Genomic DNA, 26,710 nt, shown 5'->3' on the forward strand with positions numbered 1-26,710 from the left:
AGTGGTGGGGTTAGTGAGTGTGTAGAGGTGGGGTTAATGAGTTTGTAGAGGTGGGCTTAGTGAGTGTGTAGCGGTTGGGTTAGTGAGTGTGTAGCGATGGGGTTAGTGAGTGTGTAGCAGTGGGGTTAGTGAGTGTGTAGAGGTGGGGTTAGTGAGTTTGTAGAGGTGGGGTTAGTGAGTGTGTAGCGGTTGGGTTAGTGAGTGTGTAGCGATGGGGTTAGTGAGTGTGTAGCGGTGGGGTTAGTGAGTGTGTAGCAGTGGGGTTAGTGAGTGTGTAGAGGTGGGGTTAGTGAGTTTGTAGAGGTGGGGTTAGTGAGTGTGTAGGGGAGGGGTTAGTGAGTGTGTAGTTGAGGGGTTTGTGAGTGTATAGTGGAGGGGTTAGTGACTGTGTAGTGGTGTGGTTAGTGAGTGTGTAGCGGAGGGGTTAGTGAGTGTGAGGTGGAGGGGTTTGTGAGTGTGTAGTGGATGGGTTAGTGAGTGTGTAGTGGAGGGGTTAGCGAGTGTATAGTGGAGGGGTTAGTGAGTGTGTAGCGGTGGGGTTAGTGAGTATGTAGTTGAGGGGTTAGTGTGTGTGTAGTGGAGGGGTTAGTGAGTGTGTAGCGGTGGGGTTACTGAGTATGTAGTTGAGGGGTTAGTGAGTGTATAGTGGAGGGGTTAGTGAGTGTGTAGCGGTGGGGTTAGTGAGTATGTAGTTGAGGGGTTAGTGAGTGTGTAGTGGAGGGGTTAGCGAGTGTATAGTGGAGGGGTTAGTGAGTGTATAGTGGAGGGGTTAGTGAGTGTATTGTGGAGGGGTTAGTGAGTGTGAGGTGGAGAGGTTGTTGAGTGTATAATGGAGGGGTTAGTGAGTGTGTGGCGGTGGGGTTACTGAGTATGTAGTTGAGGGGTTAGTGAGTGTATAGTGGAGGGGTTAGTGAGTGTGAGGTGGAGAGGTTGTTGAGTGTATAATGGAGGGGTTAGTGAGTGTGTAGCGGTGGGGTTAGTGAGTGTGTAGTGGAGAGGTTAGTGAGTGTATAGTGGAGGGGTTAGTGAGTTTGTAGCAGTTGAGTTAGTGAGTGTGTAGCGATGGGGTTAGTGAGTGTGTAGCGGTGGGTTTAGTGAGTGTGTAGCAGTGGGGTTGGTGAGTGTGTAGAGGTGGGGTTAGTGAGTTTGTAGAGGTGGGGTTAGTGAGTGTGTAGCGGTTGGGTTAGTGAGTGTGTAGCGATGGGTTTAGTGAGTGTATAGTGGAGGGGTTAGTGAGTGTGTAGCGGTGGGGTTAGTGAGTATGTAGTTGAGGGGTTAGTGAGTATGTAGTTGAGGGTTAGTGAGTGTATAGTGGAGGGGTTAGTGAGTGTGTAGCGGTGGGGTTAGTGAGTATGTAGTTGAGGGTTAGTGAGTGTATAGTGGAGGGTTAGTGAGTGTGAGGTGGAGAGGTTGTTGAGTGTATAATGGAGGGGTTAGTGAGTGTGTAGCGGTGGGGTTAGTGAGTGTGTAGTGGAGGGGTTAGTGAGTGTATAGTGGAGGGGTTAGTGAGTTTGTAGCAGTTGAGTTAGTGAGTGTGTAGCGATGGGGTTAGTGAGTGTGTAGCGGTGGGGTTAGTGAGTGTGTAGCAGTGGGGTTAGTGAGTGTGTAGAGGTGGGGTTAGTGAGTTTGTAGAGGTGGGGTTAGTGAGTGTGTAGCGGTTGGGTTAGTGAGTGTGTAGCGATGGGGTTAGTGAGTGTGTAGCGGTGGGGTTAGTGAGTGTGTAGCAGTGGGGTTAGTGAGTGTGTGTAGAGGTGGGGTTAGTGAATTTGTAGAGGTGGGGTTAGTGAGTGTGTAGCGGTTGGGTTAGTGAGTGTAGCGATGGGGTTAGTGAGTGTGTAGCGGTGGGGTTAGTGAGTGTGTAGCAGTGGGGTTAGTGAGTGTGTAGAGGTGGGGTTAGTGAGTTTGTAGAGGTGGGGTTAGTGAGTGTGTAGCGGTTGGTTTAGTGAGTGTGTAGCGATGGGGTTAGTGAGTGTGTAGCGGTGGGGTTAGTGAGTGTTTAGCAGTGGGGTTAGTGAGTGTGTAGAGGTGGGGTTAGTGAGTTTGTAGAGGTGGGGTTAGTGAGTGTGTAGCGGTTGGGTTAGTGAGTGTGTAGCGATGGGGTTAGTGAGTGTGTAGCGGTGGGGTTAGTGAGTGTGTAGAGGTGGGGTTAGTGAGTGTGTAGCGGTTGGGTTAGTGAGTGTGTAGTGGTGGGGTTAGTGAGTGTGTAGCGGTTGGGTTAGTGAGTGTGTAGTGGTGGGGTTAGTGAGTGTGTAGCAGTGGGGTTAGTGAGTGTGTAGAGGTGGGGTTAGTGAGTTTGTAGAGGTGGGGTTAGTGAGTGTGTAGGGAGGGGTTAGTGAGTGTGTAGTTGAGGGGTTTGTGAGTGTATAGTGGAGGGGTTAGTGACTGTGTAGTGGTGTGGTTAGTGAGTGTGTAGCGGAGGGGTTAGTGAGTGTGAGGTGGAGGGGTTTGTGAGTGTGTAGTGGATGGGTTAGTGAGTGTGTAGTGGAGGGGTTAGCGAGTGTATAGTGGAGGGGTTAGTGAGTGTGTAGCGGTGGGGTTAGTGAGTATGTAGTTGAGGGGTTAGTGTGTGTGTAGTGGAGGGGTTAGTGAGTGTGTAGCGGTGGGGTTACTGAGTATGTAGTTGAGGGGTTAGTGAGTGTATAGTGGAGGGGTTAGTGAGTGTGTAGCGGTGGGGTTAGTGAGTATGTAGTTGAGGGGTTAGTGAGTGTGTAGTGGAGGGGTTAGCGAGTGTATAGTGGAGGGGTTAGTGAGTGTATAGTGGAGGGGTTAGTGAGTGTATTGTGGAGGGGTTAGTGAGTGTGAGGTGGAGGGTTGTTGAGTGTATAATGGAGGGGTTAGTGAGTGTGTGGCGGTGGGGTTACTGAGTATGTAGTTGAGGGGTTAGTGAGTGTATAGTGGAGGGGTTAGTGAGTGTGAGGTGGAGAGGTTGTTGAGTGTTTAATGGAGGGGTTAGTGAGTGTGTAGCGGTGGGGTTACTGAGTATGTAGTTGAGGGGTTAGTGAGTGTGTAGTGGAGGGGTTAGTGAGTGTATAGTGGAGGGGTTAGTGAGTTTGTAGCAGTTGAGTTAGTGAGTGTGTAGCGATGGGGTTAGTGAGTGTGTAGCGGTGGGATTAGTGAGTGTGTAGCAGTGGGGTTGGTGAGTGTGTAGTGGAGGGGTTAGTGAGTTTGTAGAGTGTGGGGTTAGTGAGTGTGTAGCGGTTGGGTTAGTGAGTGTGTAGCGATGGGTTTAGTGAGTGTATAGTGGAGGTTAGTGAGTGTGTAGCGGTGGGGTTAGTGAGTATGTAGTTGAGGGGTTAGTGAGTATGTAGTTGAGGGTTAGTGAGTGTATAGTGGAGGGTTTAGTGAGTGTGTAGTGGTGGGGTTAGTGAGTATGTAGTTGAGGGGTTAGTGAGTGTATAGTGGAGGGGTTAGTGAGTGTGAGTTGAGAGGTTGTTGAGTGTATAATGGAGGGGTTAGTGAGTGTGTAGGGGGTGGGGTTAGTGAGTGTGTAGTGGAGGGGTTAGTGAGTGTATAGTGGAGGGGTTAGTGAGTTTGTAGCAGTTGAGTTAGAGAGTGTGTAGCGATGGGGTTAGTGAGTGTGTAGCAGTGGGGTTAGTGAGTGTGTAGCAGTGGGGTTAGTGAGTGTGTAGAGGTGGGGTTAGTGAGTTTGTAGAGGTGGGGTTAGTGAGTGTGTAGCGGTTGGGTTAGTGAGTGTGTAGCGGTGGGGTTAGTGAGTGTGTAGCGGTGGGGTTAGTGAGTGTGTAGCAGTGGGGTTAGTGAGTGTGTAGAGGTGGGGTTAGTGAGTTTGTAGAGGTGGGGTTAGTGAGTGTGTAGCGGTTGGGTTAGTGAGTGTGTAGCGATGGGGTTAGTGAGTGTGTAGCGGTGGGGTTAGTGAGTGTGTAGCAGTGGGGTTAGTGAGTGTGTAGAGGTGGGGTTAGTGAGTTTGTAGAGGTGGGGTTAGTGAGTGTGTAGCGGTTGGTTTAGTGAGTGTGTAGCGATGGGGTTAGTGAGTGTGTAGCGGTGGGGTTAGTGAGTGTTTAGCAGTGGGGTTAGTGAGTGTGTAGAGGTGGGGTTAGTGAGTTTGTAGAGGTGGGGTTAGTGAGTGTGTAGCGGTGGGGTTAGTGAGTGTGTAGTGGTGGGGTTAGTGAGTGTGTAGCGGTGGGGTTAGTGAGTTTGTAGAGGTGGGGTTAGTGAGTGTGTAGCGGTTGGGTTAGTGAGTGTGTAGTGGTGGGGTTAGTGAGTGTGTAGCGGTGGGGTTAGTGAGTGTGTAGTGGTGGGGTTAGTGAGTGTGTAGCGGTGGGGTTAGTGAGTGTGTAGCAGTGGGGTTAGTGAGTGTGTAGAGGTGGGGTTAGTGAGTTTGTAGAGGTGGGGTTAGTGAGTGTGTAGGGGAGGGGTTAGTGAGTGTGTAGTTGAGGGGTTTGTGAGTGTGTAGTGGAGGGGTTAGTGACTGTGTAGTGGTGTGGTTAGTGAGTGTGTAGCGGAGGGGTTAGTGAGTGTGTGGTGGAGGGGTTTGTGAGTGTGTAGTGGATGGGTTAGTGAGTGTGTAGTGGAGGGGTTAGCGAGTGTATAGTGGAGGGGTTAGTGAGTGTGTAGCGGTGGGGTTAGTGAGTATGTAGTTGAGGGGTTAGTGTGTGTGTAGTGGAGGGGTTAGTGAGTGTGTAGCGGTGGGGTTACTGAGTATGTAGTTGAGGGGTTAGTGAGTGTGTAGCGGTGGGGTTAGTGAGTATGTAGTTGAGGGGTTAGTGAGTGTGTAGTGGAGGGGTTAGCGAGTGTATAGTGGAGGGGTTAGTGAGTGTATAGTGGAGGGGTTAGTGAGTGTATTGTGGAGGGGTTAGTGAGTGTGAGGTGGAGAGGTTGTTGAGTGTATAATGGAGGGGTTAGTGAGTGTGTGGCGGTGGGGTTACTGAGTATGTAGTTGAGGGGTTAGTGAGTGTATAGTGGAGGGGTTAGTGAGTGTGAGGTGGAGAGGTTGTTGAGTGTATAATGGAGGGGTTAGTGAGTGTGTAGCGGTGGGGTTAGTGAGTGTGTAGTGGAGAGGTTAGTGAGTGTATAGTGGAGGGGTTAGTGAGTTTGTAGCAGTTGAGTTAGTGAGTGTGTAGCGATGGGGTTAGTGAGTGTGTAGCGGTGGGTTTAGTGAGTGTGTAGCAGTGGGGTTGGTGAGTGTGTAGAGGTGGGGTTAGTGAGTTTGTAGAGGTGGGGTTAGTGAGTGTGTAGCGGTTGGGTTAGTGAGTGTGTAGCGATGGGTTTAGTGAGTGTATAGTGGAGGGGTTAGTGAGTGTGTAGCGGTGGGGTTAGTGAGTATGTAGTTGAGGGGTTAGTGAGTATGTAGTTGAGGGGTTAGTGAGTGTATAGTGGAGGGGTTAGTGAGTGTGTAGCGGTGGGGTTAGTGAGTATGTAGTTGAGGGGTTAGTGAGTGTATAGTGGAGGGGTTAGTGAGTGTGAGGTGGAGAGGTTGTTGAGTGTATAATGGAGGGGTTAGTGAGTGTGTAGCGGTGGGTTTAGTGAGTGTGTAGTGGAGGGGTTAGTGAGTGTATAGTGGAGGGGTTAGTGAGTTTGTAGCAGTTGAGTTAGTGAGTGTGTAGCGATGGGGTTAGTGAGTGTGTAGCGGTGGGGTTAGTGAGTGTGTAGCAGTGGGGTTGGTGAGTGTGTAGAGGTGGGATTAGTGAGTTTGTAGAGGTGGGGTTAGTGAGTGTGTAGCGGTTGGTTTAGTGAGTGTGTAGCGATGGGGTTAGTGAGTGTGTAGCGGTGGGGTTAGTGAGTGTTTAGCAGTGGGGTTAGTGAGTGTGTAGAGGTGGGGTTAGTGAGTTTGTAGAGGTGGGGTTAGTGAGTGTGTAGCGGTTGGGTTAGTGAGTGTGTAGCGATGGGGTTAGTGAGTGTGTAGCGGTGGGGTTAGTGAGTTTGTAGCAGGTGGGGTTAGTGAGTGTGTAGCGGGGGTTAGTGAGTGTGTAGTGGTGGGGTTAGTGAGTGTGTATGTAGCGGTTGGGTTTGAGTGAGTGTGTAGTGGTGGGGTTAGTGAGTGTGTAGCGGTGGGGTTAGTGAGTGTGTAGCAGTGGGGTTAGTGAGTGTGTAGAGGTGGGGTTAGTGAGTTTGTAGAGGTGGGGGGGTTAGTGAGTGTGTAGCGGTTGGGTTAGTGAGTGAGTGTGTAGCGATGGGGTTAGTGAGTGTGTGGAGCGGTGGGGTTAGTGAGTGTGTAGAGCAGTGGGGTTAGTGAGTGTGTAGAGGTGGGGTTAGTGAGTTTGTAGAGTGGGGGTTAGTGAGTGTGTAGGGGAGGGGTTAGTGAGTGTGTAGTGGTGGGGTTAGTGAGTGTGTAGTGGAGGGGTTAGTGAGTGTGTAGCAGTGTTGTAGTGGTGGGTTAGTGAGTGTGTAGCGGTGGGGTTAGTGAGTGTGTAGGTGGAGGGGTTAGTGAGTGTGTAGTGGATGGGGGAGTTAGTGAGTGGTGGGGTTAGCGAGTGTGTGGAGGGGTTAGTGAGTGTGTAGCGGTGGGGTTAGTGAGTGTAGCAGGGGTTAGTGAGTGTGTGGAGGGGGGGTTGGAGTGAGTGTGTAGCGGTGGGGTTAGTGAGTGTGTAGTTGAGGGGTTAGTGGAGGGGTGTGAGTGTGTAGCGGTGGGGTTAGTGAGTATGTAGTTGAGGGGTTAGGGTTAGTGAGTGTGTAGTGGAGGGGTTAGTGAGTGTAGCAGTGGGGTTAGGTTAGTGAGTGTAGTGGTGGGGTTAGTGAGTGTGTAGTGGTGGGGTTAGTGAGTGTGTAGGGTGGAGGGTTGTGAGTGTGTAGCGGTTGGAGGGGTTAGTGAGTGTGTAGTGGAGGGGTTAGTGAGTGTGTAGTGGTGGGTTAGTGAGTGTGTAGTGGAGGGGTTAGTGAGTGTGAGTGTGGAGGGGTTAGTGAGTGTGTAGTGGATGGGGTTAGTGAGTGTGTAGTGGAGGGGTTAGTGAGTGTGTAGTGGAGGGGTTAGTGAGTGTGAGTGGAGGGGTTAGGTGTTGTGGGGTTAGTGAGTGTGTGGGTTAGTGAGTCTGTGAGTGTGGAGGGGGTTAGTGAGTGTGTATAGTGGAGGGTTAGTGAGTGTATAGTGGAGGGGTTAGTGAGTTTGTAGAGGTGGGGTTAGTGAGTGGTAGGGGTTAGTGAGTGTGTAGGAGGGGTTTTAGTGAGTGTATAGTGGAGGGGTTAGTGAGTGTGTAGCGGTGGGGGTTAGTGAGTGTGTAGTGGAGGGGTTAGTGAGTGTGGAGGGTTAGTGAGTGTGTAGTGGTGGGGTTAGTGAGTGTGTAGCGGTGGGGTTAGTGTGTAGTATGTGTGGTGGAGGGGTTAGTGAGTGTATAGTGGAGGGGTTAGTGGTGTGTAGTGTGGAGGGTTGTTGTTGAGTGTAGGAGGGGTTAGTGAGTGTGTAGTGGAGGGGTTTGTGAGTGTGTAGTGGTGGGGTTAGTGAGTGTGTTGTGGTGGTGGGGTTAGTGAGTGAGTGTAGTGGAGGGGGGTTAGTGAGTGGGGTTAGTGAGTGGAGGGGTTAGTGAGTTTGTAGCAGGTGGGGTTAGTGAGTGTGTAGAGGGGTGGGGTTAGTGAGTGTGTAGCGGTTGGGTTAGTGAGTGTGTAGCGATGGGGTTAGTGAGTGTGTAGCGGTGGCAGTGGGTTAGTGAGTGTGTAGCAGTGGGGTTAGTGAGTGTGTAGAGGTGGGGTTAGTGAGTTTGTAGAGGTGGGGTTAGTGAGTGTGTAGCGGTTGGGTTAGTGAGTGTAGCGATGGGGTTAGTGAGTGTGTAGCGGTGGGGTTAGTGAGTGTGTAGCAGTGGGGTTAGTGAGTGTGTAGAGGTGGGGTTAGTGAGTTTGTAGAGGTGGGGTTAGTGAGTGTGTAGCGGTTGGTTTAGTGAGTGTGTAGCGATGGGGTTAGTGAGTGTGTAGCGGTGGGGTTAGTGAGTGTTTAGCAGTGGGGTTAGTGAGTGTGTAGAGGTGGGGTTAGTGAGTTTGTAGAGGTGGGGTTAGTGAGTGTGTAGCGGTTGGGTTAGTGAGTGTGTAGCGATGGGGTTAGTGGGTGTGTAGCGGTGGGGTTAGTGAGTTTGTAGAGGTGGGGTTAGTGAGTGTGTAGCGGTTGGGTTAGTGAGTGTGTAGTGGTGGGGTTAGTGAGTGTGTAGCGGTTGGGTTAGTGAGTGTGTAGTGGTGGGGTTAGTGAGTGTGTAGCGGTGGGGTTAGTGAGTGTGTAGCAGTGGGGTTAGTGAGTGTGTAGAGGTGGGGTTAGTGAGTTTGTAGAGGTGGGGTTAGTGAGTGTGTAGCGGTTGGGTTAGTGAGTGTGTAGCGATGGGGTTAGTGAGTGTGTAGCGGTGGGGTTAGTGAGTGTGTAGCAGTGGGGTTAGTGAGTGTGTAGAGGTGGGGTTAGTGAGTGTGTAGTGGAGGGGTTAGTGAGTGTGTAGCGGTGGGGTTAGTGAGTGTGTAGTGGTGGGGTTAGTGAGTGTGTAGTGGTGGGGATAGTGAGTGTGTAGCAGTGGGGTTAGTGAGTGTGTAGTGGTGGGGTTCGTGAGTGTGTAGGGGAGGGGTTAGTGAGTGTGTAGTTGAGGGTTTGTGAGTGTATAGTGGAGGGGTTAGTGACTGTGTAGTGGTGTGGTTAGTGAGTGTGTAGCGGAGGGGTTAGTGAGTGTGAGGTGGAGGGGTTTGTGAGTGTGTAGTGGATGGGTTAGTGAGTGTGTAGTGGAGGGGTTAGCGAGTGTATAGTGGAGGGGTTAGTGAGTGTATAGTGGAGGGGTTAGTGAGTGTGTAGCGGTGGGGTTACTGAGTATGTAGTTGAGGGGTTAGTGAGTGTGTAGTGGAGGGGTTAGCGAGTGTATAGTGGAGGGGTTAGTGAGTGTATAGTGGAGGGGTTAGTGAGTGTATTGTGGAGGGGTTAGCGAGTGTGTAGCGGTGTGGTTAGTGAGTGTGTAGCGGTGGGGTTAGTGAGTGTGTAGTGGAGGGGTTAGTGAGTGTGAGGTGGAGAGGTTGTTGAGTGTATAATGGAGGGGTTAGATGGTGTGTAGTGGTGGGGTTAGTGTGTGTGTAGTGCAGGGGTTAGTGAGTGTATAGTGGAGCAGTTTGTGAGTGTGTAGTGGTGGGGTTAGTGAGTGTGTTGTGGTGGTGGGGTTAGTGAGTGTGTAGTGGAGGGGTTAGTGAGTGTATAGTGGAGGGGTTAGTGAGTTTGTAGCAGTTGAGTTAGTGAGTGTGTAGCGATGGGGTTAGTGAGTGTGTAGCAGTGGGGTTAGTGAGTGTGTAGCAGTGGGGTTAGTGAGTGTGTAGAGGTGGGGTTAGTGAGTTTGTAGAGGTGGGGTTAGTGAGTTTGTAGAGGTGGGGTTAGTGAGTGTGTAGCGGTTGGGTTAGTGAGTGTGTAGCGATGGGGTTAGTGACTGTGTAGCGGTGGGGTTAGTGAGTTTGTAGAGGTGGGGTTAGTGAGTGTGTAGCGGTTGGGTTAGTGAGTGTGTAGCGATGGGTTTAGTGAGTGTATAGTGGAGGGGTTAGTGAGTGTGTAGCGGTGGGGTTAGTGAGTATGTAGTTGAGGGGTTAGTGAGTATGTAGTTGAGGGGTTAGTGAGTGTATAGTGGAGGGGTTAGTGAGTGTGTAGCGGTGGGGTTAGTGAGTATGTAGTTGAGGGGTTAGTGAGTGTATAGTGGAGGGGTTAGCGAGTGTGAGGTGGAGAGGTTGTTGAGTGTATAATGGAGGGGTTAGTGAGTGTGTAGCGGTGGGGTTAGTGAGTGTGTAGTGGAGGGGTTAGTGAGTGTATAGTGGAGGGGTTAGTGAGTTTGTAGCAGTTGAGTTAGTGAGTGTGTAGCGATGAGGTTAGTAAGTGTGTAGCAGTGGGGTTAGTGAGTGTGTAGCAGTGGGGTTGGTGAGTGTGTAGAGGTGGGGTTAGTGAGTGTGTAGAGGTGGGGTTAGTGAGTGTGTAGCGGTTGGGTTAGTGAGTGTGTAGCGATGGGGTTAGTGAGTGTGTAGCGGTGGGGTTAGTGAGTGTGTAGCAGTGGGGTTAGTGAGTGTGTAGAGGTGGGGTTAGTGAGTTTGTAGAGGTGGGGTTAGTGAGTGTGTAGCGGTTGGGTTAGTGAGTGTGTAGCGATGGGGTTAGTGAGTATGTAGCGGTGGGGTTAGTGAGTGTGTAGCAGTGGGGTTAGTAGGTGTGTAGAGGTGGGGTTAGTGAGTTTGTAGAGGTGGGGTTAGTGAGTGTGTAGCGGTTGGTTTTGTAGTGAGTGTGTAGCGGTGGGGTTAGTGAGTGTGTAGCGGTGGGGTTAGTGAGTGTTTAGCAGTGGGGTTAGTGAGTGTGTAGAGGTGGGGTTAGTGAGTGTGTAGCGGTTGGGTTAGTGAGTGTGTAGCGATGGGTTTAGTGAGTGTATAGTGGAGGGGTTAGTGAGTGTGTAGCGGTGGGGTTAGTGAGTATGTAGTTGAGGGTTAGTGAGTATGTAGTTGAGGGGTTAGTGAGTGTATAGTGGAGGGGTTAGTGAGTGTGTAGCGGTGGGGTTAGTGAGTATGTAGTTGAGGGTTAGTGAGTGTATAGTGGAGGGTTAGCGAGTGTGAGGTGGAGAGGTTGTTGAGTGTTTAATGGAGGGGTTAGTGAGTGTGTAGCGGTGGGGTTACTGAGTATGTAGTTGAGGGGTTAGTGAGTGTGTAGTGGAGGGGTTAGTGAGTGTATAGTGGAGGGGTTAGTGAGTTTGTAGCAGTTGAGTTAGTGAGTGTGTAGCGATGGGGTTAGTGAGTGTGTAGCGGTGGGGTTAGTGAGTGTGTAGCAGTGGGGTTGGTGAGTGTGTAGAGGTGGGGTTAGTGAGTTTGTAGAGGTGGGGTTAGTGAGTGTGTAGCGGTTGGGTTAGTGAGTGTGTAGCGATGGGGTTAGTGAGTGTGTAGCGGTGGGGTTAGTGAGTGTGTAGCAGTGGGGTTAGTGAGTGTGTAGAGGTGGGGTTAGTGAGTTTGTAGAGGTGGGGTTAGTGAGTGTGTAGCGGTTGGGTTAGTGAGTGTAGCGATGGGGTTAGTGAGTGTGTAGCGGTGGGGTTAGTGAGTGTGTAGCAGTGGGGTTAGTGAGTGTGTAGAGGTGGGGTTAGTGAGTTTGTAGAGGTGGGGTTAGTGAGTGTGTAGCGGTTGGTTTAGTGAGTGTGTAGCGATGGGGTTAGTGAGTGTGTAGCGGTGGGGTTAGTGAGTGTTTAGCAGTGGGGTTAGTGAGTGTGTAGAGGTGGGGTTAGTGAGTTTGTAGAGGTGGGGTTAGTGAGTGTGTAGCGGTTGGGTTAGTGAGTGTGTAGCGATGGGGTTAGTGAGTGTGTAGCGGTGGGGTTAGTGAGTTTGTAGTGGTGGGGTTAGTGAGTGTGTAGCGGTTGGGTTAGTGAGTGTGTAGTGGTGGGGTTAGTGAGTGTGTAGTGGTGGGGTTAGTGAGTTTGTAGCGGTGGGGTTAGTGAGTGTGTAGCGGTTGGGTTAGTGAGTGTGTAGTGGTGGGGTTAGTGAGTGTGTAGAGGTGGGGTTAGTGAGTGTGTAGTGGAGGGGTTAGTGAGTGTGTAGCGGTGGGGTTAGTGAGTGTGTAGTGGTGGGGTTAGTGAGTGTGTAGTGGTGTGGATAGTGAGTGTGTAGCAGTGGGGTTAGTGAGTGTGTAGCGGTTGGTTTAGTGAGTGTGTAGCGATGGGGTTAGTGAGTGTGTAGCGGTGGGGTTAGTGAGTGTTTAGCAGTGGGGTTAGTGAGTGTGTAGAGGTGGGGTTAGTGAGTGTGTAGCGGTTGGGTTAGTGAGTGTGTAGCGATGGGTTTAGTGAGTGTATAGTGGAGGGGTTAGTGAGTGTGTAGCGGTGGGGTTAGTGAGTATGTAGTTGAGGGGTTAGTGAGTATGTAGTTGAGGGGTTAGTGAGTGTATAGTGGAGGGGTTAGTGAGTGTGTAGCGGTGGGGTTAGTGAGTATGTAGTTGAGGGGTTAGTGAGTGTATAGTGGAGGGGTTAGCGAGTGTGAGGTGGAGAGGTTGTTGAGTGTATAATGGAGGGTTAGTGAGTGTGTAGCGGTTGGGTTAGTGAGTGTGTAGTGGAGGGGTTAGTGAGTGTATAGTGGAGGGGTTAGTGAGTTTGTAGCAGTTGAGTTAGTGAGTGTGTAGCGATGGGGTTAGTGAGTGTGTAGCGGTGGGGTTAGTGAGTGTGTAGCAGTGGGGTTGGTGAGTGTGTAGAGGTGGGGTTAGTGAGTTTGTAGAGGTGGGGTTAGTGAGTGTGTAGCGGTTGGGTTAGTGAGTGTGTAGCGATGGGGTTAGTGAGTGTGTAGCGGTGGGGTTAGTGAGTGTGTAGCAGTGGGGTTAGTGAGTGTGTAGAGGTGGGGTTAGTGAGTTTGTAGAGGTGGGGTTAGTGAGTGTGTAGCGGTTGGGTTAGTGAGTGTGTAGCGATGGGGTTAGTGAGTATGTAGCGGTGGGGTTAGTGAGTGTGTAGCAGTGGGGTTAGTGAGTGTGTAGAGGTGGGGTTAGTGAGTTTGTAGAGGTGGGGTTAGTGAGTGTGTAGCGGTTGGTTTAGTGAGTGTGTAGCGATGGGGTTAGTGAGTGTGTAGCGGTGGGGTTAGTGAGTGTTTAGCAGTGGGGTTAGTGAGTGTGTAGAGGTGGGGTTAGTGAGTTTGTAGAGGTGGGGTTAGTGAGTGTGTAGCGGTTGGGTTAGTGAGTGTGTAGCGATGGGGTTAGTGAGTGTGTAGCGGTGGGGTTAGTGAGTGTGTAGCGGTGGGGTTAGTGAGTGTGTAGCGGTGGGGTTAGTGAGTGTGTAGTGGTGGGGTTAGTGAGTGTGTAGAGGTGGGGTTAGTGAGTTTGTAGAGGTGGGGTTAGTGAGTGTGTAGCGGTGGGGTTAGTGAGTGTGTAGCAGTGGGGTTAGTGAGTGTGTAGAGGTGGGGTTAGTGAGTGTGTAGTGGAGGGGTTAGTGAGTGTGTAGCGGTGGGGTTAGTGAGTGTGTAGTGGTGGGGTTAGTGAGTGTGTAGTGGTGTGGATAGTGAGTGTGTAGCAGTGGGGTTAGTGAGTGTGTAGTGGTGGGGTTAGTGAGTGTGTAGTGGTGGGGTTCGTGAGTGTGTAGGGGAGGGGTTAGTGAGTGTGTAGTTGAGGGGTTTGTGAGTGTATAGTGGAGGGGTTAGTGACTGTGTAGTGGTGTGGTTAGTGAGTGTGTAGCGGAGGGGTTAGTGAGTGTGAGGTGGAGGGGTTTGTGAGTGTGTAGTGGATGGGTTAGTGAGTGTGTAGTGGAGGGGTTAGCGAGTGTATAGTGGAGGGGTTAGTGAGTGTATAGTGGAGGGGTTAGTGAGTGTGTAGCGGTGGGGTTACTGAGTATGTAGTTGAGGGGTTAGTGAGTGTGTAGTGGAGGGGTTAGCGAGTGTATAGTGGAGGGGTTAGTGAGTGTATAGTGGAGGGTTAGTGAGTGTATTGTGGAGGGGTTAGCGAGTGTGTAGCGGTGGGGTTAGTGAGTGTGTATTGGAGGGGTTAGTGAGTGTGAGGTGGAGAGGTTGTTGAGTGTATAATGGAGGGGTTAGATGGTGTGTAGTGGTGGGGTTAGTGTGTGTGTAGTGCAGGGGTTAGTGAGTGTATAGTGGAGCAGTTTGTGAGTGTGTAGTGGTGGGGTTAGTGAGTGTGTTGTGGTGGTGGGGTTAGTGAGTGTGTAGTGGAGGGGTTAGTGAGTGTATAGTGGAGGGGTTAGTGAGTTTGTAGCAGTTGAGTTAGTGAGTGTGTAGCGATAGGGTTAGTGAGTGTGTAGCAGTGGGGTTAGTAAGTGTGTAGCAGTGGGGTTAGTGAGTGTGTAGCAGTGGGGTTAGTGAGTGTGTAGAGGTGGGGTTAGTGAGTTTGTAGAGGTGGGGTTAGTGAGTTTGTAGAGGTGGGGTTAGTGAGTGTGTAGCGGTTGGGTTAGTGAGTGTGTAGCGATGGGGTTAGTGACTGTGTAGCGGTGGGGTTAGTGAGTTTGTAGAGGTGGGGTTAGTGAGTGTGTAGCGGTTGGGTTAGTGAGTGTGTAGAGGTGGGGTTAGTGAGTTTGTAGAGGTGGGGTTAGTGAGTGTGTAGCGATGGGGTTAGTGAGTGTGTAGCGGTGGGGTTAGTGAGTGTGTAGCGATGGGGTTAGTGAGTGTGTAGAGGTGGGGTTAGTGAGTGTGTAGCGATGGGGTTAGTGAGTGTGTAGCGGTTGGGTTAGTGAGTGTGTAGAGGTGGGGTTAGTGAGTTTGTAGAGGTGGGGTTAGTGAGTGTGTAGCGATGGGGTTAGTGAGTGTGTAGTGGTGGGGTTAGTGAGTGTGTAGCGATGGGGTTAGTGAGTGTGTAGAGGTGGGGTTAGTGAGTGTGTAGCAATGGGGTTATTGAGTGTGTAGCGGTTGGGTTAGTGAGTGTGTAGTGGTGGGGTTAGTGAGTGTGTAGAGGTGGGGTTAGTGAGTGTGTAGAGGTGGGGTTAGTGAGTGTGTAGCGATGAGGTTAGTGAGTGTGTAGCGGTGGGGTTAGTGAGTTTGTAGAGGTGGGTTTAGTGAGTGTGTAGAGGTGGGGTTAGTGAGTTTGTAGAGGTGGGGTTAGTGAGTGTGTAGAGGTGGGGTTAGTGAGTTTGTAGAGGTGGGGTTAGTGAGTGTGTAGCGATGGGGTTAGTGAGTGTGTAGCGGTGGGGTTAGTAGGTGTGTAACCTGCCCACTGGCTTCCAGCTTGATTGTGACCTTGTGAGAACACTATCCTCTGTCTTCGGTTCAGCCTATTATTAGCTGCTCCTGGCCATACAAAGCACTAATACTCTGGACAAACATACCGCCTCCTCCCTGAGCTCACACCCTGCCTGCCTGCCTGTCAATATAGGCCCCCCCAACCACCCCCTATCTTCATCAGCTCCCTCAGCCAATGATCCAGGCACTATACCCCCCCCAGCCCCACAAATTCCCCTTTTATTAATCTCCTCTTCAATGGCCCACTATTTATCCCCCCAATAAAAGAAAATCTCAACCATTGAGTTGAAGAACTGATTAATCTATAATTAAAGCTGCGTTTGGGGAGTACGTTTATAATTTAAAAAAGTAATATTTAACCAATTTATTTGTGAACTGAAACATGATCAAGAATGTTTAAAAATGTGAAAATGGACTTTAAAGTTTACCTGGAAATAATACATAGTATAGCCTTTGATTAAATACACTTCAGTTGATGAGGAAGAGGTGCAAAGAATTGTGAGCATTTTATTGTATATTAAAAGATATACATACAACAATGGCATCATTCTGTAGAAAAATAAGGTAAAAAAACAAGCATGTTTTGTTGTTGCTTGAGTAATACATTGGTCAGAACATTTCTTGCCTGCGGTAAGTCATTTGAAATGACATTTCCTTGCCAACACTGACGACTACACCACCATAAAAAAGCATTTACATAGGAATGTGCAGCTAATTGCTGTTTTGTGCCAGTTCAATTATATCCATGAATTATTCAGCCTATTTTGACTTCCTGTCTTTCTTTGGTTTATAACAGGGGAAAAAAGAAATCTGCTCTATGAACGAATAACTTATTAGTTTTGCACTTACCCTCCCTGCATCGAAAATAGTCCTTTCAAATGAAATAAACACTTTCTAATAAAGGAAAAGCTTATTAAATCCAGTGTCCTGGTTGACCTCCAAAGAAAACTGCAAGCCACACTTGAGTAGCTCCTAAACTGTCATGGATCAGTCATACAGTATTCCACTACCACCTGCACAAAAACAGTCACCACATCTAAGAGCACAGGCCAGCAAATTCATTGAGAAAAGCATGTTGCACAGACTAAATAAAGACCGACTGAGTATGACTGAGAGTCGCACATACTTGATACCTACTGTAGTTTCACTATCATTACCAGTCCATATCATAATGTCAAAATACACTCAATACTGGGAAGGCGGCCAGGTGCCTATATGGTTGGTGTCGGTGAGGGTTAAATTGACATTACAAGGGCTGTGTTCATTAGGACACAGTGTTGAAAAAGTGTTTTGCAATGGAAAACGAAAACTAGAGTTTATTATTGGACAAGTATAGATAATACCTCCCTGTTTCATTCTGTTTTGGAGTATTTTCATCCATTTGGTGCTTAATAATGAACACAACCCAGGTGCTCCCTTTTGATAGCAGCAAGTGTGGTCCAGGTAAAAAATGGAAGTTCCCTCACAGTCAACCTATAATTTCAAATAATAGACAGAACTCCATACACTTGACAGAACTCCATACGCTTGACAGAACTCCATACACTTGACAGAACTCCATACACTTGACAGAACTCCATATACTTGACAGAACTCCATATACTTGACAGAACTCCATACACTTGACAGAACTCCATATACTTGACAGAACTCCATACACTTGACAGAACTCCATACACTTGACAGAACTCCATACACTTGACAGAACTCCATACACTTGACAGAACTCCATACACTTGACAGAACTCCATACACTTGACAGAACTCCATACACTTGACAGAACTCCATACACTTGACAGAACTCCATACACTTGACAGAACTCCATACACTTGACAGAACTCCATATACTTGACAGAACTCCATACACTTGACAGAACTCCATACACTTGACAGAACTCCATACACTTGACAGAACTCCATACACTTGACAGAACTCCATACACTTGACAGAACTCCATACACTTGACAGAACTCCATACACTTGACAGAACTCCATACACTTGACAGAACTCCATACACTTGACAGAACTCCATACACTTGACAGAACTCCATACACTTGACAGAACTCCATACACTTGACAGAACTCCATATACTTGACAGAACTCCATACACTTGACAGAACTCCATACACTTGACAGAACTCCATACACTTGACAGAACTCCATACACTTGACAGAACTCCATACACTTGACAGAACTCCATACACTTGACAGAACTCCATACACTTGACAGAACTCCATACACTTGACAGAACTCCATACACTTGACAGAACTCCATATACTTGACAGAACTCCATACACTTGACAGAACTCCATACACTTGAGGGATAGGCTAAAACAAAGAAAAGCAATCCATCAAGAGGCTTTCCTCTAGAATAATACCACTTAATCAAGACTGGGGACCATCTGGAAATTAAAATGCTGAAAAATCAGAGGGGGAGAAATCAAAACTCAAAACCCCCTCTTTCATTACCTTACAACCTTAATGACAACACTGTCAGTTCCAATCACTTCAGCGCAGGTCCAGAATCCATTTTTCAAACTTTATGACAGCTCTAATAGCTTCCACCTGTTCCTAGGATCCCGCCTGTTGACTGGCAAGTTCCCAGTGAGATGTAGGGATGTAGACAAAGACCTCTATTAGGTGCAGTCTGCCTCTGCTACAGTGAGGTCACTCAGCCATTAAATTAGTTCCAGCCCAGCAGACTGCCCGCCAACCCACAGTATGGTTGGTGAACCAACCGCTCTCTCTCTCTCGCTCTCGCTCTCTCTCTCTCTCTCTCTCTCTCTCTCTCTCTCTCTCTCTCTCTCTCTCTCTCTCTCTCTCTCTCTCGCTCTCTATCGCATTTGCTTTCTCTCTCTCTTTTTATCACTCTATCAATCTCTCCTGATTCCCTGTAATGGTGCAGGCGCTGCTCTCGCCACACTGGTGTCTGACAACTTCACTTTCATTTAGACACCACTACTAAACCCCGAATCACCTCATGGCGCTACGCTGACAAGTGTATCACAATGCATTTGTCATTGTATGTGTCAATGTTCATTTAACATCGCTTGTAAACTCAAAATTTACCACCCACACCCACTAAGCCTAACTGGAGATATGAGTGCAGACAATTTGTACTTCTGCGTAAATCATGCACTGACATCAAATGAGAATTCTGTGAAACTTCAAGTTGGGGTAAGTCTTAGGTTAGAATTTGGCCCTTACTGACCGGCTACCCCCCCTCCCTGTCCCAGAGCAAGATGCAAGTAACAATAACTTACTCCTCTAGCAGGTCCATGGTGGTGGGGGTGACCTGTGTGTAGAGCGTTGTGCAGCCCAGCGTGAGAGTCTCCAGTGGCTGGCTACAGGGGGGTCAGCCTGGAGCTCCACACTGGGTATCACTTTGAGGGAGGCCTTGGAGGACTTGAGCAGCCTCTCCTTGTCCACTTGGGTGTGCAGCCAATTCAGGAAGCTGGTCCTGCGCTCCTGGAGACACAGAGGAAGAGAAGAAAAGGCCTGTGTGAAGAGTAACTAAAGGAATCCTAGGTTTAAATTTCATTCATGAGTTACAGTGATATGGTCATATTTCGTCATATCATATGGCTCCCATCCTTCCATGAAAACATACACGAAATAACGAGAAGTATGTGGACATCTGCTCGTTGAACATCTCATTCCAAAATCATGGGCATTAATATGGAGTTGCCCCCCCCCTTTTGCTGCTATAACAGCCTCCACTCCTCTGGGAAGACTTTCCACTTAATGTTGGAACATTGCTGCGGGGACTTGCTTCCATTCAGCCACAAGATCATTAGTGAGGTCAGGCAATGATGTTGGGCGATTAGGCCTGGCTCGCAGTCGGCGTTCCAATTATCTCAAAGGTGTACGATGCGGTTGAGGTCAGGGCTCTGTGTAGCCCAAGTGAACTTCTTCCATATCGATCTCGAAATAGCATTTTTTATTTTATTTCTCCCCAATTTCGTGATATCCAATTGTGATCTTGTCTCATTGCTGCAACTCCCCAATGGGCTTGGGAGAAGCGAAGGTCGAGTCATGCGTTCTTCAAAACATGACCTGCACCGCTCACTTAACCCGGAAGCCAGATGCACCAATACGTCAGAGGAAAAACCATTCAACTGACTTAACCCGGAAGCGAACGCCTCAACACTGCAATCCAGTGCCTTAGACCGCTGCGCCACATGGGAGGCCCCTCGACAAACCATTTCTGTATGGACCTCACTTTGTGCATGGGAGGATTGTCATGCTGAAACAGGAAAGGGCCTTCTCCAAACTGTTGCCACAAAGTTGGAAGCACAGAATCGTCTAGAATGTCATTGTATGCTGTAGCGTTAAGATTTCCTTTCACTGGAAATAAGGAGCTGAGCCCGAACCATGAAAAACAGGCCCAGACCATTATTCCTACTTTATAGTTAGCACTATGCATTGGGGCAGGTAGTGATCTCCTGGCATCCACCAAACTCATATTTGTCCATCGGACTGCCAGATAGTGAAGCGTGATTCATTACTCCAGAGAACACGTTTCCAATGCTCCAGAGTCCAATGGCGGCGAGCTTGGCATTCCAGCCGACTCTTGGCATTGCGCGTGGTAATCTTAGGCTTGTGTGCGGCTGCACGGCCATGGAAACCCATTTCATGAAGCTGACGTTGTTTCCAGAGGCAGTTTGAAACTTGGCAGTGAGTTTTGCAATCGAGGACAGGCGATTTTTACACGCTACGAGCTTCAGCACTCTGTGGTCCAGTTCTGTGAGCTTATGTGGCCTACCACTTAGTGGATGAGCCGTTGTTGCTCCTAGACGTTTCCACTTCACAACAACACCGCTTACAGTTGACCGGGGCAGTTCTAGCAGGGTAGAAATTTGACTAACTAACGTGTTAGAACGGTGGCAACCTATGACGGTGCCACGTTGAAAGTCACTCCGCTCTTCCGTAAGGCTATTCTATTGATAATGTTTGTCTATAGATATGGCTGTGTGCTTGATTTTATACACCTGTCAGCAACGGGTGTAGATGAAATAGCAGAATCCACTCATTTGAAGGGGTCTCCACAAACATACTGACACCTATGACGCCATCTTCATCAATGACAATCAACATGAATTATGAATAGAGTTAAAAAGCCGAGCTGAAGCCAGTCTTAAATTAGATCATCAACGGCTGTGGATAATCAATTACATGGCTGAATTAGGCGCTGGTCCCCAGAGTGGTGAAACATTCTGTTCCAGTCACTTCTCATCCATCAAAAGGGTCACACACTTTATGACTCCCACCAGAAAACATCTCTCCTGTGTTTTAAAACCATGTGTAACACTAACCATGTTGCTCAAGATGTCAGCGGGAGCCCCTTCTCCACAGAGAGATTTGACATGATCCTCATTTACTATGATACTGTATATGGACACTATGCAGAATATTTCCCTTGCATTCACTGCAGGCTCGATCATTCGTTCCCAGCCAAAAACAGCAAAGTGAATTGCGTGAATTAAAAGAAACAGTTGAATTATAAATAAATGCTGAGTCATAATGTATGAGATTGTGCTGCTACCAAGGCCCCAATTCTAGTGTTAGTTTTAGCCATGAGCAAACAGATTGCCTTGTATCTATTGACTTGGTATACCCCATAGAGCCTCACTGTCTACAAAAAGAAAACCGCATCACTGCCACTAGTTGGCAAGTGCTTTATTTAATCTAACACTGGAGAGAAGTCGCCCGCAGGGATCCCCAACAATGACTAACACCATTACACACTTCCAGTCCATCATGGCCTCTGTCTCTGCAGCCCAAACAGAGAGAAACCTAGCTAGCATTCTTCCAATAGAGAAGTAACACTTATTTTAACAGCGAGAATCGAGTTGTGTGAGGGGAGAGTAAATTGGCCACTTAATTTAAAGGTATTGAGCTAGAGAAGATGAGAGCATGAGCTGTCACGATTATTTTATCTTCAACACTTTTCAACAAGTGTTCAGGGAAGAAGGGGGGGGCAACTTCACGTGCCTCTTGTCTTGAGTTGAAGTGGGAATGTTGAGGGGTATGGAGGTAGCAGTAGTGTGTATGGAGTAGCAGAAATACAAAGATGATCATTCAAAAGAACCACCACTCATGAGTTTTGGCGGGTGGCCACCCCACAGGGGCCATTATATAAAGAGGAGAGAAAACGTTTCTGTAAAAGGATACGTTGTGCCCCTTTTATCTCCCCAAATTAGGTGATTTTAAGGCACCATCTGCTGCCCAAACGTATATGATTAGCACCCCCTTGGCAACGAGATAGGACAGGGATGATGGCCTAATTAGCCCAAATCCATATTTAGCGAATACAGTGATGGTTAATCAATTAGAGTCGCTTATCTGCATGCCTCAATTATCTGCTTTATGCCAATCATAAAGGAGAGAGTGGTCCCTGGAGACTTGTTGGGCCACTGTTAACGAGTCTGATATCTTTCGGCTTACAGGGATAAGGACGAAGGGGCTCAGTGGGTTTCTCAATTGAAAGCACTGACAGTGTCTGCTGCTTTCTCAGAACAAGTAGGTTATACTTATACGGACTAGAAAATATCTATCTGAAGGAGGAATAAGTGAGTGAGCGAGGAGAGAGAAAGAGAGAGAGAAAGAGAGAGAGAGAGAGAGAGAGAGAGAGAGAGAGAGAGAGGTGATGAAGCGAGCAGCAGAGTGAAATGGGGGATAAACGCTTTCCTGATGAAACCTGTCTGCGTGGGGAACTGACCAGACCCATGTCATGTGACGGGGTCGAACAAGGGAGCCTGGGTAATAAGGATACCACCAGTACCAGCACTACAAATTCCAGAGCTTGCACTGCCAGATGCACACAGTCCATCCCCTCTCTTTAGTCAAGACACAGTGCACAGAGAAAACTCTATCCACCAGCCTCACAGTCTTCCTCCTCCCCCCACATAGCACCTTCCATTTTTCAAGAACAATCTGGAAGCAGTCCCACATGCCCTCGCTTTCATCATCCTGGTGTTTGTTGTAATAAAGTGGCCAGGGCAGTGGGGTGAAGAGGTCACAGCCCAGTCCAAACACACCCAACAGTCATAATAATACTACAGTTTGGGCCTTTTTTACGTTGTCGGGCACAAGGAGGCCAACTAAGGCCAAGTGGATGGATAAATAAGTCACTTAACTTGTCAAAGTCGTTCAAGTGGGCCCATCAGTGGTGATCTGCCAGGTGGAGGGCAACGGTGTGAAGCACCTCTCCTGTCCATGGTATGTTTTGAGGTCTTTATTTGACATCAAGGGCTAATGTATTAGTTTTGGGGCTCATAAATCAAGGGCAAAGGGATTTTGATTTGGACGTACAAGTTCTTTAATACATTTTTCAGCAAGTGTACACAATGAATATTCAAGAACATTAAACGAACTGACTGAACTATTTGCTCTTTGCTAAGATGCATCACCACAACAAAAATTATGGGGCTGTACTATTCATAAGGAGCAAAATAGAGATTTGCTGCCACCTAGTGGATAGTTACTTCACCACAGGCTACAGGGTGTATATGGAAACTTCTGCTGTCATTTATATCCCCCCTGCCAAGAAACCTGTCTTTCACAGTAATGGGTACAACAGAGTAGAGTACCATTACACCTGGGCTGCAGTCTTGAGACCCTCGCTTAAATAATTACATTTGCACAATCCTTTCCCAATTCAAGTGCGGCATTTCAGCATATCTGCCTATCTGACAGAACTACTCTAGCCTCTAGAGCCGTTGTGGGTTTTATACTACATTACCCATAACTGCTGAGACTGAAGCCTCCAGAAACAGCCTCACTGTGTGTGGTCCTAAGGTATTTCACTTCCTGTTCTCATAGGCCCGCCAGGCCAATCAGATGCATTAGCCTGGCTGGGCGCTTGGAGATCCCTCTGAGATGGGTGAGTAAATCCATCTCAAACACTGATTATTCCCAGTGCAAATTCCCCACATACCACAGCAGAGCAAAGCACTGTGCCAGTGGGCCTATTAGAATATCAATGAAAGAGCCAGAGGCCTCATCATCATCAAACACAATAGAGGAATAAAGCCTCAGCCTGCCAGGCAGTGACTGGTTGTACATAACAGACTGGTATCACTTTTTAAACCGTCAATTCACTAATTTCACATAGAGAAATTGCATTGTGCACTGACCAATAAGGTGTTGTGAGTGTGAGCTATGACTTCCGTCCAGACGGAAGTCATAGATCACAATCCGTCCATCCATCCATCCAGCCACCCACACACACATCCTCATATAAGCAAACATGCGGGCGGGCGGGCGGATGCACGCACACGCACGCACGCACGCACGCACGCACGCACACACACACACACACACACACAACCATTATTGTCTAGTTAAATGTTTATTGTGGCAGCCCTACTCCAGACAGGTCTGAACATGTAGAAACCATTTTGATTCTTAATACATGCAAATCTATGTCTAATATATGCAACAGGTTTAGAACAGGTTTGTGTGTCCAGAGGGCCAGTCAAAACAAGTGAGAGCAGGGTTCCACAAGAACACAAACAGTAGAGCTGGAACAGACCTTTGATCAGCAGAAAGCAGTCAGTCTCATGACAGTTCTAGCTGAGAGACTGATGAGTAAACATTGGTAAAGCAGCTAGCAGCTAGCTAGCCATTTTCACATCACCGGCCAATGAAGAAAGACATCATTTGTCGCTGATCAAATATATGGTAGGGAAGCCTGGGTCACATTCAGTTGGATTCATATACCATATGCAACACACTGACTGATGCAAATAGAAATGTCATGAATAGAGCAGTCATGACTCCTTACTCTATATGTCAGAGAGGCATGTCTGTTCTCTCAGCACATTGGGGGGCTTCCCGCTAAACGTTGACCCGTCGGCTCTGACCAAAGAAGCTCTCTGCCTCATCCTCCTCGAATTCGTTCAGAGTCTTGTCCTCGCTATCCGTGCACATAGCCTAGTCATGAGGAAGGTCGGAGATATTGTCAACCAAGGTGTACTTGATGGAGAGTATGGTGCTGTTCTCCAGCTCCAGGCACTCGTGGCAGCTGGACAGGTAGAGGTGGTGGCCTTGGCCCTCCATGTGCTGGTGGTTGTTACCCAGGGAGTCCCCGCTGTCCACCCCAGGGCTGGCTCCTCGTATGGGCTCTGAGCCTCGTCTCTCCACTAACGCCTTATGGACCTCCAGTGGTAGGAGCAGGCTGCCCTTCCTGCATTGTGTTAGCTGGGTGGCGCCTCTCTCTGAGAGTACCTCCCACTCGCAGGGAGAATGCTCAGAGAGGATGATCTCAGTCTGTTTTTTTGAGGGAGAGGGAAGTGATGTGCTTCTCTGACTTTCCCTTCTCCAAAAGTTCTTTAAAAGCAGATTCTCTGAGCAGGACTGCAGGGGAAATGTGCACAAAGGGCAATATTTTAATTGCAAAATGTGGCCCGTTCTCTCCGTTTTAAGCAATGTGAAACAATTTCATAATAGATTTGGAAAAATGATTTGGATAATGTTTTGGGATATAGCCTAGCTTTGACAATAATTAAGTGAAGTTCTGAGATAGCATTGGCCAACAACTGTAACTGCATTTAGGACCTAAAAACAAATTGTCTTCAAAAAATGTCTGAGTCACCTTCCACCTCAAAAAGCCCAAGAAAGACACCGACCATCTCAGATTGTTCTGAACTGGTTTCTACAGTTAGAAACAGATAAGACTAGCATTCCTGAAACATTATTTTGTTAAAAGATATATAGAAAATAAGCTAATTGATTGCACCTAAATTGTCCGTTTGAAGTTATAGGATCCATATAGTACTCTATAAATATAGTACCCAACATCCGATTTGGACCAAACCCCTTCTCAACAATGATTAAGACCTTAAAATGGTCAAAGGCCCCCTAAGGAAGTTGAGCCTTGGAGTTTTGTTTAATCATACCATATAATGTATTCTCTGTGAATTTGGTGATGGTTCTCCCCCTGTTCAGAGAAATTAGCCGTTGAAGTAGCTTGCATTTCCCCCCATAAATTAGTGTGAAAGCCTACTAGATGCCGCTTTTTCTACTACTGCTTGCAACATCCTTACAAGTCAAGCTAGTCCTCCATGAATTTGTCCCTCTCTTAGCAACCTAATGTTTCAACCCAACTCTCCTTGACTAATGGCAGTTCTCTGAGAGGGCTCTTGCTGGGCCACTTAAGGACATTCAGAGACTTGTCCTGAAGCAACTCCTGCATTTTCTTGGCTGTGTGCTTAGGGTTGTTGTCCTGTTGGAAGGTGAACCTTCACCCTAATCTGAGGTCCTGGAGCTCTGTCAGAGTGACTATCGGGTTATTGGTCACCTCCCTGACCAAGGCTCTTCTCCCCCGATTGCTCAGTTTGGTCAGCAGGCCAGCTCTAGGAAGAGTATTGGTGGTTCCAAACTTCTTCCACTTAACAATCCTGTCTCGGAGCACTACGGACAATTCCTTCAACCTAATGGCTTGGTTTTTGCTCTGACATGCACTCTGTCACCTGTGTGACCTTATATAGCAAGGTGTGTGCCTTTCCATATCCTGTCCAATCAATTGAATTTACACAGGTGGACTCCAATCAAGTTGTAGAAACATCTCAAGGATGATCAATGGAAACAGGATGCACCTGAACTCAATTCTCATAGCAAAGGGTCTGAATACTTATGTAAATGTGAAATCATTTAAACATTTTTAAAATACATTTTCTAAAATGTCTAAAACCCTGTTGTTGTTGTGTCATTATTGGGTATTGTGTGGAGATTTATTTAGTCAACTTTAGAATAAGGCTGTAACGTAACAAAATGTGGAAAAAGTGAAGGAGTCTGAATACTTTCCGAAAGCACTGTATGTTGTGTGATTAGTGATATTTACTATTAAACCAAACACAATACCATTACCAAACACAATACCATTACCAAACACAATACCATTACCAAACACAATACCATTACCAAACACAATACCATTACCAAACACAATACCATTACCAAACACAATACCATTACCAAACACAATACCATTACCAAACACAATACAGTGTGTGTTCAGGACTTTTACCATTGAAGACCCATTTAGACCATAACATTGAAACCATTGCAACAGCTGTAACCTAATGGCTTGCTTGTTTACCGGGAATGGTCTAATCCAGACTTTTTTTTCATGGGAATAATCCACACACATAGGGGCTGTTTCCTGGACACAGATTAAGCCTAAGAGAAAACAAATTGAATTGCTTTCATGGAGGACTGGCTTGAATTGTGAGGATGATCATACAATACATTTTTATCATGAGCAAATAACTATTGGTTTTCTACCCAAAACTGCAAAGAAAATGTGATACATTTCATAAACACAAGAGAGCAAATTGGATTAAACGGTATGGCAGTAGCAGGAACAGCAGCATCTGGTGGTCAAAATCTGGTACTTTCATGCTAATTTACGGGGGGAAATGCAATCTACTTCAACGACTAATTTCTCTGAACAGGGGAAAAACACCATCCCCAAATGTACTGAGAATACATGACATAGTATTATGAATAAACATTGCTCCAAGCCACATCTTCATACTACTTGTCAAACAGAGAACTGATACTGTATACTAGATGTTGGGGTGGACTTGGTGTGTGGTGTGAAGGGTTGTTGGTGGCTTTTGACCATTTATTTGGATTTCTCATGTATTAATCATTGTTAAGAAGGGGTTTGGTCCAAATTTAATATTTGGTATGATATTTCTTGAATATGTCTTTCAACAAAATTATGTTGCTGGAATGCTTATCTTATCGGTTTCTAACAACAGAAACTATTTCAGAACAATCTGAGATAGTGGGTGTCATGGCTTGCTGAAATGAAATGGAACGACCACTTACAAATAGCCTTGAAAATACTAATGTTTTTATTTTAAATATATATGTTAAATATGTTAAAATCCTTAAATCCTAGGTGTACAATAAAGTTGAGTTAACACACTCCATAAATGAGAAACCCTTGAATTCAAAGGTAAGGACTAGAAACTCACAGACTATCTTTGAAGGCACAAGTCCATTGTCCAGCTGAAGGCGATCTTCCATAAAAGCCACCCCGAGGTCGGCTGAAGTTGTCAACGCTGGCCTGAGCCACAGCCCTGAATGGCTGCACTAGACTACAGGCCAGAGGGAGACAGTAGTC

At 47.5% G+C, this 26,710-nt stretch overlaps 1 protein-coding gene across 1 annotated transcript in view; it reads right to left on the bottom strand.

The window, feature by feature from the left end:
• Nucleotides 1-26,710, bottom strand: part of LOC118390677 (biotin--protein ligase-like) — a 43,578-nt gene extending 16,868 nt beyond the window's left edge. Inside the window, 4 exon segments of the mRNA XM_052457517.1 lie at nt 17,835-17,911; nt 17,956-18,039; nt 23,518-23,844; nt 26,566-26,710. Coding sequence (XP_052313477.1) covers nt 17,835-17,911; nt 17,956-18,039; nt 23,518-23,844; nt 26,566-26,613 — 536 coding nt within the window. The 5' untranslated portion in view covers nt 26,614-26,710.

This window comes from Oncorhynchus keta, chromosome 11 (genome assembly GCF_023373465.1).
Source record: "Oncorhynchus keta strain PuntledgeMale-10-30-2019 chromosome 11, Oket_V2, whole genome shotgun sequence".
NCBI lineage: Eukaryota > Metazoa > Chordata > Actinopteri > Salmoniformes > Salmonidae > Oncorhynchus > Oncorhynchus keta.